The 17,363-nt window shown below is 44.6% G+C and overlaps 1 protein-coding gene across 6 annotated transcripts in view; it reads left to right on the top strand.

Moving 5' to 3' along the window:
- The window catches only part of PRAG1 (PEAK1 related, kinase-activating pseudokinase 1), a 52,059-nt gene that overhangs the window by 21,776 nt on the left and 12,920 nt on the right, over positions 1-17,363 (top strand). For all 6 annotated transcript variants that reach the window (XM_036298477.1, XM_036298476.1, XM_036298479.1 and 3 more), the window contains one exon: positions 5,853-6,010. In XM_036298477.1, coding sequence (XP_036154370.1) covers positions 5,853-6,010 — 158 coding nt within the window. The remainder of the gene's footprint in view (positions 1-5,852; positions 6,011-17,363) is intronic.

Here is a 17,363-nt window from a genome sequence, read left to right as displayed (position 1 = left end):
GGAGCTCTGGGTGGGACTCTTCAGAGTCGGCCAGCATCGAGAGAGCAGTGTTTTGGACAGATTTGGAGTCAGGATGTTCTACCCAAAGCTGCAAATATTTTCTGAAGATGTGGTTGAACCCTCTGTACACATTTTTCAAGGAGCTTGACAAATTAGAAGGAATGGTGTCTGCTCCACCCACTGGTGTATCCCCAACACTTAACGCGGTGCTGGGCACACAGTAGTCAGTGTTTATTTGTTGAAAAACCTGGAATGGTGTTCAGGATAGACAGGACGGGGGACACGCTGCAGGTGACACAGGCGTAAGTCTTGTTCACCAAGCAGACCTGGTGCTTCAGCGTGAGTCGGTTAAGGATTTTGACTTTAGGATGTGGCTAAATAGTCGAGATTAAACGGGGGGGAAACTCACTGCATTGTTGAGGGTATTTGAATCCCTCCTTCCGATGGAGCCCAGTCCGACCATTGGAGGCTGGATGCAGCAGGTCACAGCGGCAGAGCCTTCCCCACCTTCCTGTGATTTTGCAGGAAGTGCATTTTGTAGAAAAGTCAGAGAGGAACTGAGTGTGATTCAGAGCAGGCTGACAAGGCACTCGGGCTGCCTCTGCAGCGGGCCCTTCGTCCTCAGGGCTGCTCCACGGGACCCTGCAGTCACTGGCCCGACCTGTCACGGGCTCCGGGAGGCCACGCTGGTGAGGACGGCGCCTCGGGCTGGAGTCTAGGATGGTAAGAAGCTCTCGTTCTTTGATTTAGGCGTAACCTGATTGATTTGCCTCTGAACCCATCCTGTTCTCTTCTGGGTAATGTTTTCAGTGTATATAGAATTTTCTAACCTGTTTATGCCTTCAGAGCCACCTCAGAGTTCTCCTGCGAGTCCTCACTAAACTTAGCAGTGAACTTGACCAGCCCAAAGACTTGGTGGTGTGCCTGCGTCCTGGGTCTAAAGAGCTCGTCTAAAACTGCTCGCTGGCATTGCTCGGATTTTCATATATTTTGCTCCAGAGGCAAAAAGCGCTCAACCCCAAGGTCTGCGGACTAACCCCAGGCGAGGGCAGTGACAATGAAAACTGCCCCGGTCACACTTGAAATCGCACTCCTGAATGAGGGTTCTAGCAGCCGGGGGAAGCCTGCCGCACAGCCCCTGCCGCACCCCGGCCCGGCCTCCATTAAGAATTTCGGACATGCCGAAAGCTCGGGGGTATTTTTAGAAGAGCCTGGTTCCTACAAATGAGGAAGTCTGGCAGATGGCTCTTCCGCCTGGATCTTTTTTTTCTAGCTTTCTCCCAATACCGTGTGGAGAACACTGGCCAGGCTCCTTTCTCTGAGGACAATGGGGGGAAAAGCCATTCTGAAAACACTGGGCAGCAGCTGCAGGGCTCGGAGTCTCTAAGGACGCTGTGCCACCGGCCGGGCATGTCACCCTCCTCGCCCGTGACGGAGGCTAATCGACAGGGGGAGGCAGGAAAGGAAGTCTGAGCAAGAACGAGTCATTTATCACTGCGCGAGCAAAGACATCTGTGCGGGGCTGTATTCCCTCTGCCCCGATAAGAGCGTTACTCACCACCCAGAGAGGAAAGACTGCAGCGTGTGGTTGCAGCCCATTGAAACCACTTCCTTAAATGGCATGACATCAGATTTCATCTTATAGATGGTTTGCGCCAGTTTTTTGAAAAACAAGCTATCATTAACAAGGGGAAAGTGCCCTTCAGAAACCGAAGTATAGCCTTGTTGTGAATTTTGCGTGTATTCAGATTGCCTTTTGGCCTTAGGTCTGACAGAAGAATCTATTGGGACCCAGAAGAGTCTGCTTTGGAATATTAAACCCTTTCTGGGGATTTTTTTTTTTTTTTTAAGAAATCTATTGCACTCACAGATTGAAGACACAAAACAACCTGATGTCAGTCTCGAGTGAGGTGGCAAGCTTCTCCTTTCATTTTTAAATCTGATTGGTTTTGTTCATTCTCTGATTAAATTCTCTTAAGAGTGCAGATGACACAGGTTTCCAGGGAGGAAGATTTCTGATGCATCTCACACACAAGAGTCATCACTCCCAAGATTTTGCTATTAAGAAAAAGGGCCACCCCTTTCCCTCCCCATTTACCCCTGAGCATTCCAAAGGCCTATTGGGTTTTCGTTACCTGGTGGGATCCTGGCCTTCTTGTGCCTCTTCTAATAGAGAAACCGCAGTAATGTCCCCAGAAGCCATGACAACATGAAATTGTGGCTTAGATACTAAGATTTACCAAAGTCTGCTCCAGGAGGCTCCCCACTTCCCTACACACACACACACACACACACACACACACACACACACACACACACACAGTCTGCAGAGAATTCATCCTGCAATCATAGGAATACTCTGATTTTGTCTGCATTCACTTGGTGAGTCTTCAAAACTGACTTTTCCCTCATAGAGATTCAATGCAGAAGAACTAACCCCCAGAGCCTCAGAAGAGTTATCAGGTCTGAGAAATAACCTTTTTCACCCACGAGGCTGTTCTGTGATGGGCCAGCCCTCACTGAGCTTGCCTGTCCCGCTGGGGAGCCTCATGGAAATCCCACTGGGTCATCCCCGTGTTCCTTCGGAGGCTCACCAGCAGGTCAACAGAGTGGCCATCCCTGGGCTCATTCGGGCCCCAGTGATTTTTGTTGCTTCTAGAAGTGTTCATTTTCAGTTTATCCAATATTTCAAGCATACAATAAAGTTCAAAAAATCATTTAACAGAACTTCATGTATCTCCCTAAGATTTTTCAAGTATTAACATTTTGCCATTATATTAGATTTTTAAGATAAAATATTACAGGTACAGAGAAAAATCCCTCCTTACCTAATTTCCATTTCATTTTCTCCTTGCTACCCAGAGTAACCACTAACTTGAAGTTTATGAGTATTATTTCCACTTTATTGCATATATGTGACATAGAAAAAATATATAACGTTTTAAAAATGTATATAAATGGTATATCTACTTAATACCACTTGTATACTTTACTTGAGTCTTTTGAAAGCTTCTTGTAATACTCATTTTAAGAATAGTTTTCATATTGGTACATTAAAATTGAGTACATTTATTTTTTAATGCTATAAAAGATTCCATTATAAGATTATACCATAACATAACCATTTCTTTATGATGGACATTGGAGTTACAGCATTCTTTCAAGAAATACATAATTCCTATTTTATATAAACTACATAATATCATTGAAAAGAGAAAAAGTTACCCAATTCATTTTATAACTCTGATTTAACCTTTATACCAAAACTAGACAAGAAGAGTCGGTTAAGAAAGAAAAAGTGTGGGCTAAACTCACATTTGAATGTAAACGTAAAAATCTTCAGTTAAATATTAGTCAAACGAACCCAGCCATGTGTAGTAAATTAAGTGTATGCAAAGTGTGCGAGTTATTAATGTGACTCATCACATGAACAGAATAAAGGAGGGAAACAATGATTTTTGTGTAGATGTAGAACAATCATTTGATCAAGTTCAATAACTATAAATGACTTAAGAATATGAAACCTTCAAAAACCTGGATAGAAACACTTCCTTAACCTGATAAAGAATATTGACCAACACTCCCAGCAAGCATGCACTTGGTGTTGAAGCATATTGTGTAGTGCCTCCCCTGGGAGCTTATTATAAATGCAGACACGGATTCCACCCTGTGGAGTTCCCTCATTGAGTTCCCTCTTTTCTTTCAATGATTGCTATTACTTTAAATAATTGTGTATGTATGTGTGTTTTTTAGTTTTATCTATTTATATAGATGTCATTGAGTGTTTTCCTTAAGTTTGTGGAATGGGGGCTATGTCAGCTCAGCAGCTATGGTGCTGGAATTTCTCTCTCTGCAATTTTCTGGGCCTGAAGACCCAAGAGACAGCAGAGACCACTCTGGAGGAGGCGGAGTAGTTGGGCTGCCATAGAGTTGGCTTCTCTCCTATGCCAGGGAGTTGTTGCTATTCACACCTTCTTATTTTGGCTTCATCTGAGAAGCCATTATGATGGATCTGATGAGGATAAAAATATTGTATGAAACCCCTATGACTGTATTTTACCATAGCCCTTCCTAAGGATTTGATATTTCCAAGATTCCTACAGTGCCATCCTATATAATAAAGATGTAATATGCAAATGGTCGTTACGTAACGACTGACGGCATAATGACCGGATCACGGATCAGTAGGAGGGTGGGGCAGCAAGCTTCAAGCAGGTGGCGGAGAGCTACAGGAGGGCGTAGGGCAGCAAGCGGTGAGGGAGGAAAGGGGGGGCAGGGGGCAGTTACAGGAGGGCGGGGCAGTGGGCAGAGAGCTATAGGAGGGCAGCAGTGAGCTAGTGGCGCACGTATTCATGCGCAGGGCTACTAGTTGAAATATAAAAATACTATTAATCATAATATTGCCATCAATGTCACACTTCTATTTAACATCTTTAAAAATATGTTTCATGGTGGTTCTCAGGGTTGAAGATGGAGAGAGAGATGTTTCTAGAAAGCACTTTTCATGATAGCAAACAGACTTTCTCTAAACTTTTCTGTTAATGAACAAAGGATTCCAGTGACTGTGAAGAGCAGCACAGGGCCTGGCCATGCTGAGCCAAAGGACAATCAATACATTCTTGACTGTAAGGTCACATGCATTAAACAAGGCAGTTCTGATGCCAAATCAATCCTGCATTGTATATTTCCTACAGCAGATATTGAGATATAGATCTGCTGTCGGGGGAGCAAGAATGTCATCAGGAAATATCAGTTCAGACAAATCTGGGTTACCACCCGCAGGGAAGGACCTGGATTGATTGTACTCTGTCTCACTCTGTGGTGAAAATGTCAGGTCAGAGTGAATATTCATGTAGCCCTTGGAAAGAGGGAAGGAGGAATCAATAAACTAAACACCCTACCTAGTAATGGAACTGTTTTCTCCAAGGCGAAGTCCTTTGTTCTTGAACTTGGTATTCCTGTCCCTGATATGTTGGTAATGTTGTCTTAGAAATGCAGCAAAAAGATTTCATAGGAAGCTTAAGGGCAGATTTATTCCTTAATTCTGGAATAAGGGTTATGTTAACATGGTTCTGTCTAGGCCAGTGGTCGGCAAACTCATTAGTCAACAGAGCCAAATATCAACAGTACAACTATTGAAATTTCTTTTGAGAGCCAAATTTTTTAAACTTAAACTATATAGGTAGGCACATTGTTATTAACTTAATTAGGGTACTCCTAAGGCTTAGGAAGAGCCACACTCAAGGGGCCAAAGAGCCACATGTGGCTCACAAGCCCCAGTTTGCCGACCACGGGTCTAGGCATTGCACTAGAAGTCTGGTTAAAAATTAAATGAAGTTTCTCTTAATTCCAATGAGCAACCTAGACTCTTTGAAGCTATGTCAAGAGAGTACCAGGCAAAAAAGAAATCCTGTGTTTTTAGTCTTGATTTGCAATTCACTTGTTTTGTGATCTTGCAAAAGCTACCCAGTCTCTGCATATCTCTATACCTTGGCTTGTATGATAATATTCTATTTTTCTTTGTAGAGTTGTTGCACAGGATATAATAGATGACATACATGTGTTAGAAAACAAGGCCAGAATATGAAGGTAGTTGCTCCCAAATCATGGTTTTGGCATTTGTCTAAATTTAATAGACTCACCTCTCCTAACCACACCCAAGAAATCTCCTGCCATGTATGTGCATACGGTTTCAAAAGAGCCCCTGTTCTCTCTTCCCAAAATCATTTTTTCAAAACTTGCTGGCATAGGTCAGGTTTCAAGAGAGAGCATAATGCGTTCATGGTCAATCGACCTGGTTTTTTACTTGAAACTAAATTAATCACTTTCATTGTTTCTTCCAAAATCTTCAGGCACCTTTTAAAAATGAACAAGAGCAGCTCTGACTTGGAAAAAGTGAGCCAGGGCTCCGCAGAGAGCCTCAGCCCATCCTTCAGGAGCGTCCACGTCAGCTTCACCACGGGCTCCACGGACAGCCTGGCCTCGGACTCCAGGACCGGCAGCGATGGAGGTAACAGACTTGACCTTGACAGGGAGGCTTAGATTCTCCGGAGTCTGTAAGGCCAGGCCCAGGTTAACTGCCAGAATGTGGAAGGGCTGAGCTGTGGGGAAGCAGGGCACTTGGTTAGAAAGTCTGCAAGGTCGGAGGCCTCTGGGGGACCTTGCCGAAGGCAGCAGCCCCTGCCTTGACTTTTCCAAACAAGTCTGACCCCGCCCCCCAACCCCCCCCACCCCCCCACCCCCCGTGTTTTACTTTTACATCTAGACTTCAAAATGTCCTCGTTTGAAAGACACTACAGATGCAGGTGCTTTCTCAAGGATGCTTACCCTGCTAATTGTATCTAGAGGTTAATTTTGGTTCAAGCTGTTGTGACAATAAAAGCCTAAGGAGGCAGGTGAACGAGGCTTTTTGCTCCTAAAGCAAAACAGCCCCTTAGCCTCTCTTTCACAGAAACATGTGTCAGAGTAATCTATTCATCCGTCGCTCAGGGTCTGCTGGTCAGCCCCGGCACTGAGCTAGACCTACTTTCTGGGCCCTGCTTTCTCCATGAAGTAGACTCTACCAAGGAGTAGTTGACTTTAATTCCCTAGTGAATGTATGGCAAGGTGCCTCATCCCATACTGCACTCTCCAATTCTACACAGTGTATCGCCTGGCAACAAGGTGGGAGGAGGCAGAGTTGAAAGCATGTTGAAAGATTCCTCATTCCTTGGGTAATGAGCCACCTATGTGTAGGTCTGCTCTCCATTTCTGTCCTTGGGATTAGTTCTCGGGGTTGGGTATATGCCAGCCACAGTTTCCTCCTCCTTGGCAACCCTCTGTGTTCCTCTCCCTCTTTCTCTCTCCCTCCCCCTGCCTGGTGCCCTCTTGTGTGCGTGCATGCACTCACATGTGTTCCCATGCACACACTTGGACACAGCAGGTATTTACATAAATGTCTATTGAATTAAAAGTATGCAGGCCACCATCCATTCCACTTTCTGGATAAAGCTCTAAGGCATAATATGTGGGTATGTCCTGATTGGGTATGTTCCTGAAAAGGAACTCTTGTTTTTCTGTCGCTGTGATGGGCAGTATTAAAACCTCTCACCCTTTTCAACACTTTTTGTGTGTGTCCTCTCCTGCGTTTCTCCTGGACTTGGTTGTAGCATGTTAGATTTCGACATGTGCCTACATGACTTCCCCTCGCACTCCTGTGGAAGTATTACTTCTCAGTAGGCGTTGTCAGAGTAGAGAGTCCCATTGAAAAGTTACTGTCACCAACATTTTTCTATCTAAAAGACGAGTACCACTAAGGCAAACACATATGTTATAAGTCAGTCTGTGGTGTGTTCTGATGGGAAACTTCTGATAGCTCTAACTTAAAAACAGGAAATATCTCAGCCTTGATTTGAGTGGGATGTGACCAAAGAGGATTTTCTTTTTCTGCAGATTTTCCTGGGCTTCTATCTTTTTCCTTTTCCCATCCCATTGTGCAAACATTCCACAAGGCAGATTATTCCACAGAGGGCTGGGTCGGGCCCTTGAACCATGAGTCCCTGTGCTGGCCAGCCCTGCCCCGCTTTCTTAGGATGTGACCAATTCTATGGTGGGGCCCTCATCGGCCACCTGCCAGCTGGTGGTGATGAGAGCTGGACTTAATGGCTTCAGCTCTTTGCTTCTCAGAACCAACAAATCATGTGTTTGCTCTCAGAGCTCCTAAGGTCTGTGTAGGAAGATAAGGTTAAAACACGTGACACTGCCCTAGCCGGTTTAGCTCAGTAGATAGAGCATTGGCCTTCGGACTGAAGGGTTGTGAGTTTGATTCTGGTCAAGGGTACGCATCTCAGTTGCAGGCTCAATCCACTGTTGGGGCGCATGCAGGAGGCAACCAGTCGATGTGTCTCTCTCACATCGGTGTTTCTCTCTCTCTATCTCTCCCCTTCCCTTCCACTCTCTCTAAAAATCAATGGAAAAATATCCTTGGGTAATGATTAACAAACAAACAAAAAAAACAGCAACACATGGCACATGGATTGAATAAGCTAGGAAATTGGGCTGCCCAGAACATGAGTGCTTATAAAGGCTTCTGGAAGGAGAAGTCAATGAGAGCTGATGGAGGGTTCGGAGAAGACTTTTCGAGAAGATGGGACTTGAGCTCATGTCTGAAGTGTGGCAAGAATTGAGGAGGAACGGGCTTTGCAGGCTAAGGAGACACTAAAGAGGCACAAAGGCTCAGGGGAGAGGGTGAGACCAGCCTGCCACACTTCCGTGGAACAGGTGGGGGAAAGGGACGTAAGGTTGGTGGGAAGCAGAGGCTGATTGTCCAAGGCTCTAGAAACCTATTTGTGGAGGCAGGAAGAAGGGAGCCTCTGGGGGTCGATGAATATAAAGATGACACCTAACCTGGACGTTTTTGAATTAAAATGATTACATTTTTATGATTATTCCACTATCATGACCCAGTTATTCAATGTAAATGCATTTCAGAATTTGGATTCCCAGATCCACAAGAAAGTATCCTTAGAGCAAACTATTTCTTACTACTGCTCCTGTGTATGGCTCTGTCGCCAGAACCATGCTTTGAAACTAGCAAGAGACCAAAGGGGCACTGTGTCATTCATTCTCATTCATTCTCTCTCTCTCTCTCTCTCTCTTTCTTTCTGTCTCTCCTAACATCCCTTACACATCGATCCAGAGAATATATAGAACCACTGGTCATGAAATGCGAGAAACCCTTCATTCAGCTTCTCATCACTAACCAAGGCCGCTTGCTTTAGGACTGTTACTGAATAGTTACCTTTCAGTCCCATGAGTCTTTACTCACTTTTACTGCATATCCAAAATATCACCCTTCGTGCTTCCTATTACTATTTGTCACCCAGTGCTGAAGCTGAGAGAGTGGCTGAGAATAGGAGAGGCAGAATTAGTTCAAGCGGAAGATCCTTGAAACCAGAGCGTAGCGTCTACCTCTAATATGATATTTTGACATAATATACAGTTAGACTCTATACTTATTCTGACAGTAGGAATTCACTAATGAAAGCGATGCATTGGCTTCACACCCACAGTCCAGGCTGGCCAGAGTGAGGTCAGCACGAAGCCATTCAGGCCTTATCATAGTAGCAGCTTGTGTAAACTCCTTGGGAGCGCGTCAGGATTCAAGGTTAAAAGTTAGATTTCTCCTATTCAGGCTTTGTGACAAAAAAAACAAGTTTTAAACTTTATACGAAATGCAAATAATTATAATCAATAACTTGGTCCCATTTTTTAAACAAGTCTGTCTAAATATGTTTACAGATATTTTTTTATCAATATTAACTTTATGTCTTTCCACTTGTATTGCATTTCATGCTCCTCAAAGCACATCTGTTATCCCATTTGTCCATGTGGGCAGTTCCGTTGAACAGTGAGTCAACTCAGTAGAAGGAAGAATCCCTTTAAGCAGTTGTTTAAGCTGGTGTGGGAGGGGCAGAGGGCGCGTGTCAGGACAGATCTGTGAATGCTGCCCGGGAAGCTCATTGGCAGTGAGTGCTGGGTGGGTGAGGAGAAGGGATCGGCTAAGTGAAATGGTCTTCAGAAAACGCCTGTGCTTCAAATGGTTCCTTTTATTTATTTTTTTAATATATTTTTATCGATTTCAGAGAGGAAGGGAGAGGGAGGGAGGGAGGAAGGAAGGGAGAGAGAGAGAGAGAGAGAGAGAGAGAGAGAGAGAGAGAGAGAGAGAGAGAAAAATGATGAGAGAGAAACATGATGAGAGAGAATCATTGATTGGCTGCCTCCTGGATGCCCCCCCCCCACCCGGGGATTGAGCCCACAACCTGGGCATGTTCCTTTGACCAGAATCAAACCTAGGACCCTTCAGTCCGCAGGCTGATGCTCTACCCATTGAGCCAAACCAGCTAGAGTCAAATGGTTACTTTTATTTTTTTTATTTATTTATTTATTTATTTTAAATTAAATCTTTATTGTTCAGATTATTACAGTTGTTCCTCTTTTTTCCCCCCATAGCTCCCCTCCACCCGGTTCCCACCCCTCCCTCCAGCCTCACCCCTCCCCCAACTGTCCTCATCCATAGGTGCACGATTTTTGTCCAGTCGCTTCCTGCATTCCCCACACCCCTTTCCCCCACAAGAATAGTCAGTCCACTCCCTTTCTATGCCCCTGATTCTATTATAATCACCAGTTTATTCTGTTCATCAGATTATTTATTCACTTGATTTTTAGATTCACTTGTTGATAGATGTGTATTTGTTGTTCATAATTTGTATCTTTACCTTTTTTCTTCTTCTTCCTCTTCTTAAAGGATACCTTTCAGCATTTCATTTAGTACTGGTTTGGTGGTGATGAACTCCTTTAGCTTTTCCTAATCTGTGAAGCTCTTTATCTGACCTTCAGTTCTGAATGATAGCTTTGCTGGATAAAGTAATCTTGGTTGTAGGTTCTTGGCATTCATCACTTTGAATATTTCTTGCCACTCCATTCTGGCCTGCAAAGTTTCTGTTGAGAAATCAGCTGACAGTCGTATGGGTACTCCCTTGTAGGTAACTGACTGTCTTTCTCTTGCTGCTTTTAGGATTCTTTCTTTGTCTTTTGCTCTTGGCATTTTAATTATGATGTGTCTTGGTGTGGTCCACTTTGGATTCCTTTTGTTTGGGGTTCTCTGTGCTTCCTGGATTTGTAAGTCTATTTCTTTCACCAGGTAGGGGAAGTTTTCTGTCATTATTTCTTCAAATAGGTTTTCAATATCTTGCTCTCTCTCTTCTTCTGGCACCCCTATAATTTGGATGCTGGTACACTTGAAGCTGTCCCAGACGCTCCTTACACTATCTTCGTATTTTTGGATTCTTTTTTCATTTTGCTTTTCCGGTTGGGTGTTTTTGCTTCTTCGTATTTCAAATCTTTGACTTGATTCTTACGATCCTCTAGTCTGTTGTTGGAACTCTGCATAATATCCTTTATTTCAGTCAGTGTATGCTTAATTTCTAGTTGGTCCTTTTTCATATCCTCGAGGGTCTCACTAGATTTCTTGAGGATCTCACTACATTTATCGGTGGTCTCACCAGTCTTTTCGAAGGTCTTACTAAATTTATCGGCGGTTTCTAGAAAGTTCTTGAAAAACCTTAGAAGTGTTTTGAACTCTATATCCAGTAGTTTGCTTTGCTACATTTCTGTCATTTGTGACCTGTTTCTTTGTCTCCACATTTTTTATGTTTCCCTGTGTTGGTAGAGTGGCTTTGTGAGCTAGGTGTCCTATAGGGCCCAGTGGCTCAGCCTCCCCAATTACCTGAGGTGGACACTCTTAGTGCACCCCTTTGTGGGCTTTGTGCACAGTCTTGTAGTTAAGCCTTGATTGTTGTAGGTATCACTGGGAGGAATTGACCTCCAGGCCAATTGGCTGTGAGAGTCAGCTGTGTCTACGGTGGGAGAACTTCTGTGCTGAAGACACCCTTGTGAGGCAAGACTTGCTTCAGTGGGGCTTTGATGCTCACTGAGTCTGCCCCCTGAGTGTGTCCCTTATGGATCTGAGGAGTTGTAATTGGATGGTCCCACTCTGACCACTGGGTACACTGGCTCTTGGATCTAAGGAGGTGCTAATTTAGCCTCTGCCTGAGGCTACCCAGCAGGAGCTATGAGGAGATCTGCAGATTCCCCTTCCTTGTTTGGGGTTTGGAGGTGCCCAAATGAGGCCCAGCTGTAAAGCAATGCAAGCTGCTGTGGGGCCTTGGGCCTTCTCTTGGAAGTTCTGGGTCTGTCTGCCCAGCTGCAGTTTGTTAGGTAATTTTCAGATTGCAAAGGGCCAGGGTATTCATATGCAAAAGCTGCTGCCGTGGGGTGGGGTGGGGTCTCAGGGAATCAACAGGGCGGAGCAAGCAGCTATGGCTGATCCTCAGCCCTGCCCTAAGTGGCCCCGCGTCTCAGTGTCCTGGTTATTGCTGCAAGCACCTCTGAGAGAAAGCCGCCCTCGAGTTCCGAGTTCTGCCCTCTGCCAGACAGTCCAGTTTCTCCCCATATGAGCCTAGGTCCCCAGAGACTCACCTGGAACTGGAGGTCAGAGCAGTCAGGGGCTTGTGACTCCCTCCCGATTCAAAAAGACAGCCACGTCCTCAATTGCCAGCCCTTGCTGTGTGCGCCTCCATACCTTGCACTTTACTTCTGCACCTCCTCTGAGTCAGTGTGCTTTTCTCTTTCCTTCTAGTTGTAGAATTTCCACTCAGCCAGCCTTCCTGTGGTTCTGGATGATGTCCGTTTTGTCTTTTAGTTGTATTTTTGAATTTGTTGTGGGAGGCAGCAATTTCCGGTGTTTACCTATGCCGCCATCTTGTTACCTATGTCGCCCAAATGGTTACTTTTAAATATGCAAACCTTATGTGCTGCTAAGATGATTTCCTTTCTGGTTTAGGATAACAAAATTCAGTTAGGCAGTTTAACAAGCATCTATGGATGTCAGGTTCCCATAGTCCCGGAGATTAGAGAGCGCTTCATTGAACTGAAACTGTAGGCACGAACACTAGATAAGAGGTCTAATTATACAGTGAACACAGTTAGTTATAAATCGCATGAAGGTTTGTACCAGGGCAGTGTCAGTATTCGTATTTTGATAGCTAGCAGACCAAAGATACAGAAAGTTAATTAAATATCTTGACAGTAGTCAGCTTGTTGTTCTCAATAATAATGCCAGGTAGGTTTTTAAAATATATATATATTAATTTAATCATTAATTTGATAGATATTTCTTGAATGTAAACTGTGTACTGGGTGTAGTTCCAGATGTTGAAGATATAGCAGTGACAACCCCCCCACCCCCACCCCCCACCCGCAAAAAAAAAATGTCCAGCCCTTCTTTCATGGAGCTCACATTCCAGTGGGGAGAGGTGGACAGTGAGGAAGATAAAGGAGTGAAGTAGACAGTGTGTCACATGGCAGTAGGTGCTACAGGGGAAATCAAGCCAGGACAGTGGCGGGGAGAGTGGGAGGACCTGTCAGGGGGAGAGGCAGCAAGTCCACAAAGGTCAGACATCAGTCAGAGTAAGTGGCAGCCTGACCTTCACTGAGCCTTTGCTCCCCACTCAGGCTACTATCTGGGAAGAAATAGTATTTTTTAAAATATATTTTTATTGATTTCAGAGGTCGAAGGGAGAAGGAGAGGTAGAAACAGCAAGGATGAGAGAGAATCATTGATCAGCTGGCTCCTGCATGCCCCCTACTGGGGATCGAGCCCGCAACCTAGGCATGTGCCCTGACTGGGAATCCAACCGGTGACCTCTTGGTTCCTGGGTTGGCACTTAACAGCTGGCCAGACAGAAATAATATTTTTTTAAAGGCAATCTTGACAATGGGGGGAAAAGGAGACATATGTAGTACTTCAAACAATAAAGAATTTAAATTTTTAAAAAATATATATTCATTTTTTTAAAAATAAATAAATAAAGGTGGTCTTGAAAAGGGCTTCTAAAACTCTCTAGCTACTAATACTGTGTTTTCAGACCATTAACCAGACTTGTTAAAGCACTGGATCCTGAATTGATGGGTTCTGTGCTGGGAGATCAGTCACCGAAGGATGAAGAAGATATCCCAAAGGAAATAATATTCGTGTTTAAGATTGTGGCCGGAGCTTCATCTTTGTTTAAACCAGTGGTTCTCAACCTTCCTAATGCCGCAACCCTTTAATACAGTTCCTCATGTTGTGGTGACCCCCAATTTCATTGTTACAAATTGAACATAATTAAAGCATAGTGATTAATCACAAAAACAATATGTAATTATATATATATGTTTTCCGAAGGTCTTAGGCGACCCCTGTGAAAGGGTCGTTCAACCCCCAAAGGGGTCGCGACCCACAGGTTGAGAACCGCTGGTTTAAACTATTTCCATTCAAACTGCATTTTAAATATATATAATTACTTCAATAAAGTCAATACAGGTCTATGGTAAAAAGTAAAACAATGGGGAAAGGTATGAAATGAAAAGTCACAGTGTCCAGACACCCCCATCGCAGCTCCCACCCCCACCTTGAACATACTTTTCTTTATCATCTCAGAAATTTTTACCCATGTTTTAAATATTATAAACTTTATTTCTATGCATTTTTTTATTTCTATGCATTTTTTTATTTCTATGCATTTTTGTTCTTAATATATCCTGGTGTCTTTTAAATCACAGCCTCTAGATCTACCTCGCTTTTTTTAATGCTGCCTAGTGTTTCCTTGTATGAATCAGTTAAATAAACCCTTCCCTTATCAGTGCATGTTTAGTTTATTTTCATTACAAGTCTACAGTGAGATCCTGTGATCTACAGTGAAATAATTTCATGGACGTATGTGTAAGATAAATTCTTACAAGTAGGAATTGATGTGTCAAAATATATATGCGTTTTAAGTAGATGTTACCACATTATCCTTTAAAAATGTCGATTTGCACTTTCAGCAGCAGCGTGGAAAAGGGCTCTGAGCTAGCTTTTAATTTTACTGTTAATTTGGAAGAAAACGCTTAGTGGTTGTGTTCTAGCAGGGATGGGAAGATCGTGGCTCCCGAGGCGCATGGGCTGTAGGCATGGCATGTTTTCCCCGAGCCCTTTTTCCAAACCGAGACAGTGTGTCTCTTTTGCATGTAAATTGCATTCATGTCTTGATTATTGTTTCTTGGGATGACTAAGTGGTCCGGAGAGGCTCCTCACAAATGCCACATTTTCCACCCAGTTGTAAAATGCTAATATCATGCTTCCATTTTCAGACCACGTCTACCTTCTTGAAAAAGCAAGGATTCCTTTTTAAAGGAATGCTTTGTTGCCTTTTTTTTTTTATGTTCAGAGTCGAGACTATTCAGACTGTGGGACCAAACAAGAGGTTGCACAATTTTCCTCTGGAGGAAAAAATTACATGTGAGGCTAGAACATTCCCTGGCCCCATCCCCTCGCATCTTCTGGGGGTGGGGGGAAGGGGTTTGGCAGAATCCTGCAAGACTGCTGCTTCCTGTGTGAAACTGGCAAGGTGCCTACACAGATGGCTGTGGTTTTCTCACCTTGAACCTGAGGGGCTTGAAGGAGCTGCAGGGCACGGCGAGATCTTCTCCATCTGCTTTGTTCCCTGTGCCTTCCATTGAATAGACGCTCAGCAAACGCTGACTGATGAATGGATAAATCTATGCAGCCATTTCCAGCTATACAATGTATGATCCTCATTTAAAAAAAAAAAAAAAGCGATAGTGCAAGTTTTTGAGCAAAAGAAAGTTCCGTTTGCTTTACCTTCCTGGAAGTTGGAGGATTGTCAGCCACAAGAGCTCGGGTTTGGAGCTTGGGGACTCTTCGCTGGGACTCTGTCCTTTGCCTCCACACTTGCTCTGGCCCAGCTGCTGCAAGAAGGAAGCCCAACCGTGTTCATTCATACGGCTTGAAACTGGACTGACCACTTCCTCCTTAAGCTCAGCTCTCATTTTGTCTACAGAGAACAATGAAAGTGCCTATTAAAAGCTAGCAAGAGAAGGACCCTGCAATAAGGAAAACCTCACAGCCCTACTGGGTTTGAACTTTTGGCCTGCATTTCTGCAAAGGGGTTAAGCTGCTTTTCCTGACCATTGAAATCCTGATGTCTCTTCTCTCTAACTATAATGGCACGAACTGGTGTACCTCCCCCTAAATTCCTTTAAGATCCCACCCAGTGCACCATGGGCGATGGGTAGTTTCCCACAAGAAATACTCTCTCTTCCCTAAAGATGCGGGGGTGTTCTCTGTAGTCGGCCCCTGGCTTTACATGCAGAATTGGAAAATGGGAGGAAAACTTAGGAGCTGGGATTTGGAGCTCTCTGGCCCAATTAGCATGCAAAGTCATTAAAAAAAAACCTACCCTGATGTAACTATGATGTAGGCAGACTTCTCAGAAAAGTATTTTCCATTTTCACCCCTTTTTTACCCTGATTGTAAGCCAGAATTTGGAAGTGGAGTGATCTAATGCCAGCATAAAACCAGGACATGGAGACATACCTCATTCTACTGTGCTTCACTTTATTGGGCTTTGCAGATGATCCACTCTTTTTTTTTTTTTACTTTAATTTTTACAAAGGGAAGGCCACACCTCCCTCTCCCCCCACCAGCAAAAAGATAATGACTCACTCTATTGCAAGTCTAGCTTTATTGCGGTGGTCTGGAACCAAACCCCCAGTCTTTCAAGGTGTGCCTCTATTCGAATCCGTCTCATGTGCCGTTGGAGCTGAGTCCTAGGAATATGGGCTGTTGGCCCAAGGTTTTCAGGATGATTTTAGGCACAATTTTCTGAACCAGTGGTTTGCCTGTGAATTCTGAAACTATTTTAGGTGTGGGGGCATGTGTGTTCCCTCTTCTTCTTGGCTCTTCTAAACACAGAGTGTGGCAGCTGCTGCAAATAGTAAGGCTCTAGCTGCTGGGTTTAGGAGGAGGCTCCCCACATAAGAGTCAAGAAAATGACAGAGTCTGGGTGGGTGTTTAGGGATGGCCCGATCCCATAGGAGACAGCTACCGCATGACTCGTGGTGGAGAAGCCAGTTTCATTGAGAAGGGCCACCTGCCGGCATCTATTTCAGGATCGCCCTAAGATCATCAATCGCTGAGGTGCCCCGTGGCCCTGGGGTGCCCAGGGGCTATCAGAGGGAATTGTGGTCTTCTCACCTGCTCCGGTTCCACATCTGGAGAGCAGCCTCAAGGACCCGTGCATTCCGAAGGGTGCCTCAGGTCGGAAGGTGGTGTGCCTGCTACAGAAGTAGGCAGTACTTTTTTCCCCGCCTACGAAAAGCACAAGATGCCTATGTAATGCCCGCTGTACGGGCAAAGTGCACACTGCAGGTGGGCCGTGAGCCCACACACCTGAGAGGTCTTTGTAGGTACAGTTGTTGCCATCGGCTGGGAAGTGGCTCGTTGGGGAGTGTCCTTCTGCAGCGCCATCCTCTTGATTATTTTGCACTTTATTCAGGGATTGTTGGGTGATGAACACTAGCATCTAAGAAATACAGAAAAACGAACCAGCCCACACGCTGGTCCTTGAAGCCACACCTCCTCCTATTACCCAGCACTCCTTGCCTAAGTGGTCACGGGATATGAGTCTGATCCTTGCCTCAGTGGTTATGGGATATGAGTCTGATCCTTGCCTCAGTGGTTATGGGATACAAGTCTGATCCTTGCCTAAGTGGTCATGGGATATGAGTCTGATCCTTGCCTAAGTGGTCATGGGATATGAGTCTGATCCTTGCCTCAGTGGTCATGGGATATGAGTCTGATCGAAGCTGCTGCCTAGCTCAGCCCCACAGTCCCCAGGAAAGCCAGAGAGCATCCTTGCCTTCCCGCTGCCTGGCACACGAGTTAGTTTTCGTGCTGAAGCAGAGCCTCTTGATTCTCGGTGGCAGTCTGTGGAAGAAGA

The sequence above is a fragment of the Myotis myotis genome, unplaced genomic scaffold (genome assembly GCF_014108235.1).
Source record: "Myotis myotis isolate mMyoMyo1 unplaced genomic scaffold, mMyoMyo1.p scaffold_m19_p_3, whole genome shotgun sequence".
NCBI classification, from domain to species: Eukaryota; Metazoa; Chordata; class Mammalia; order Chiroptera; family Vespertilionidae; genus Myotis; species Myotis myotis.
This window is presented reverse-complemented; position numbering and strand designations above follow the sequence as displayed.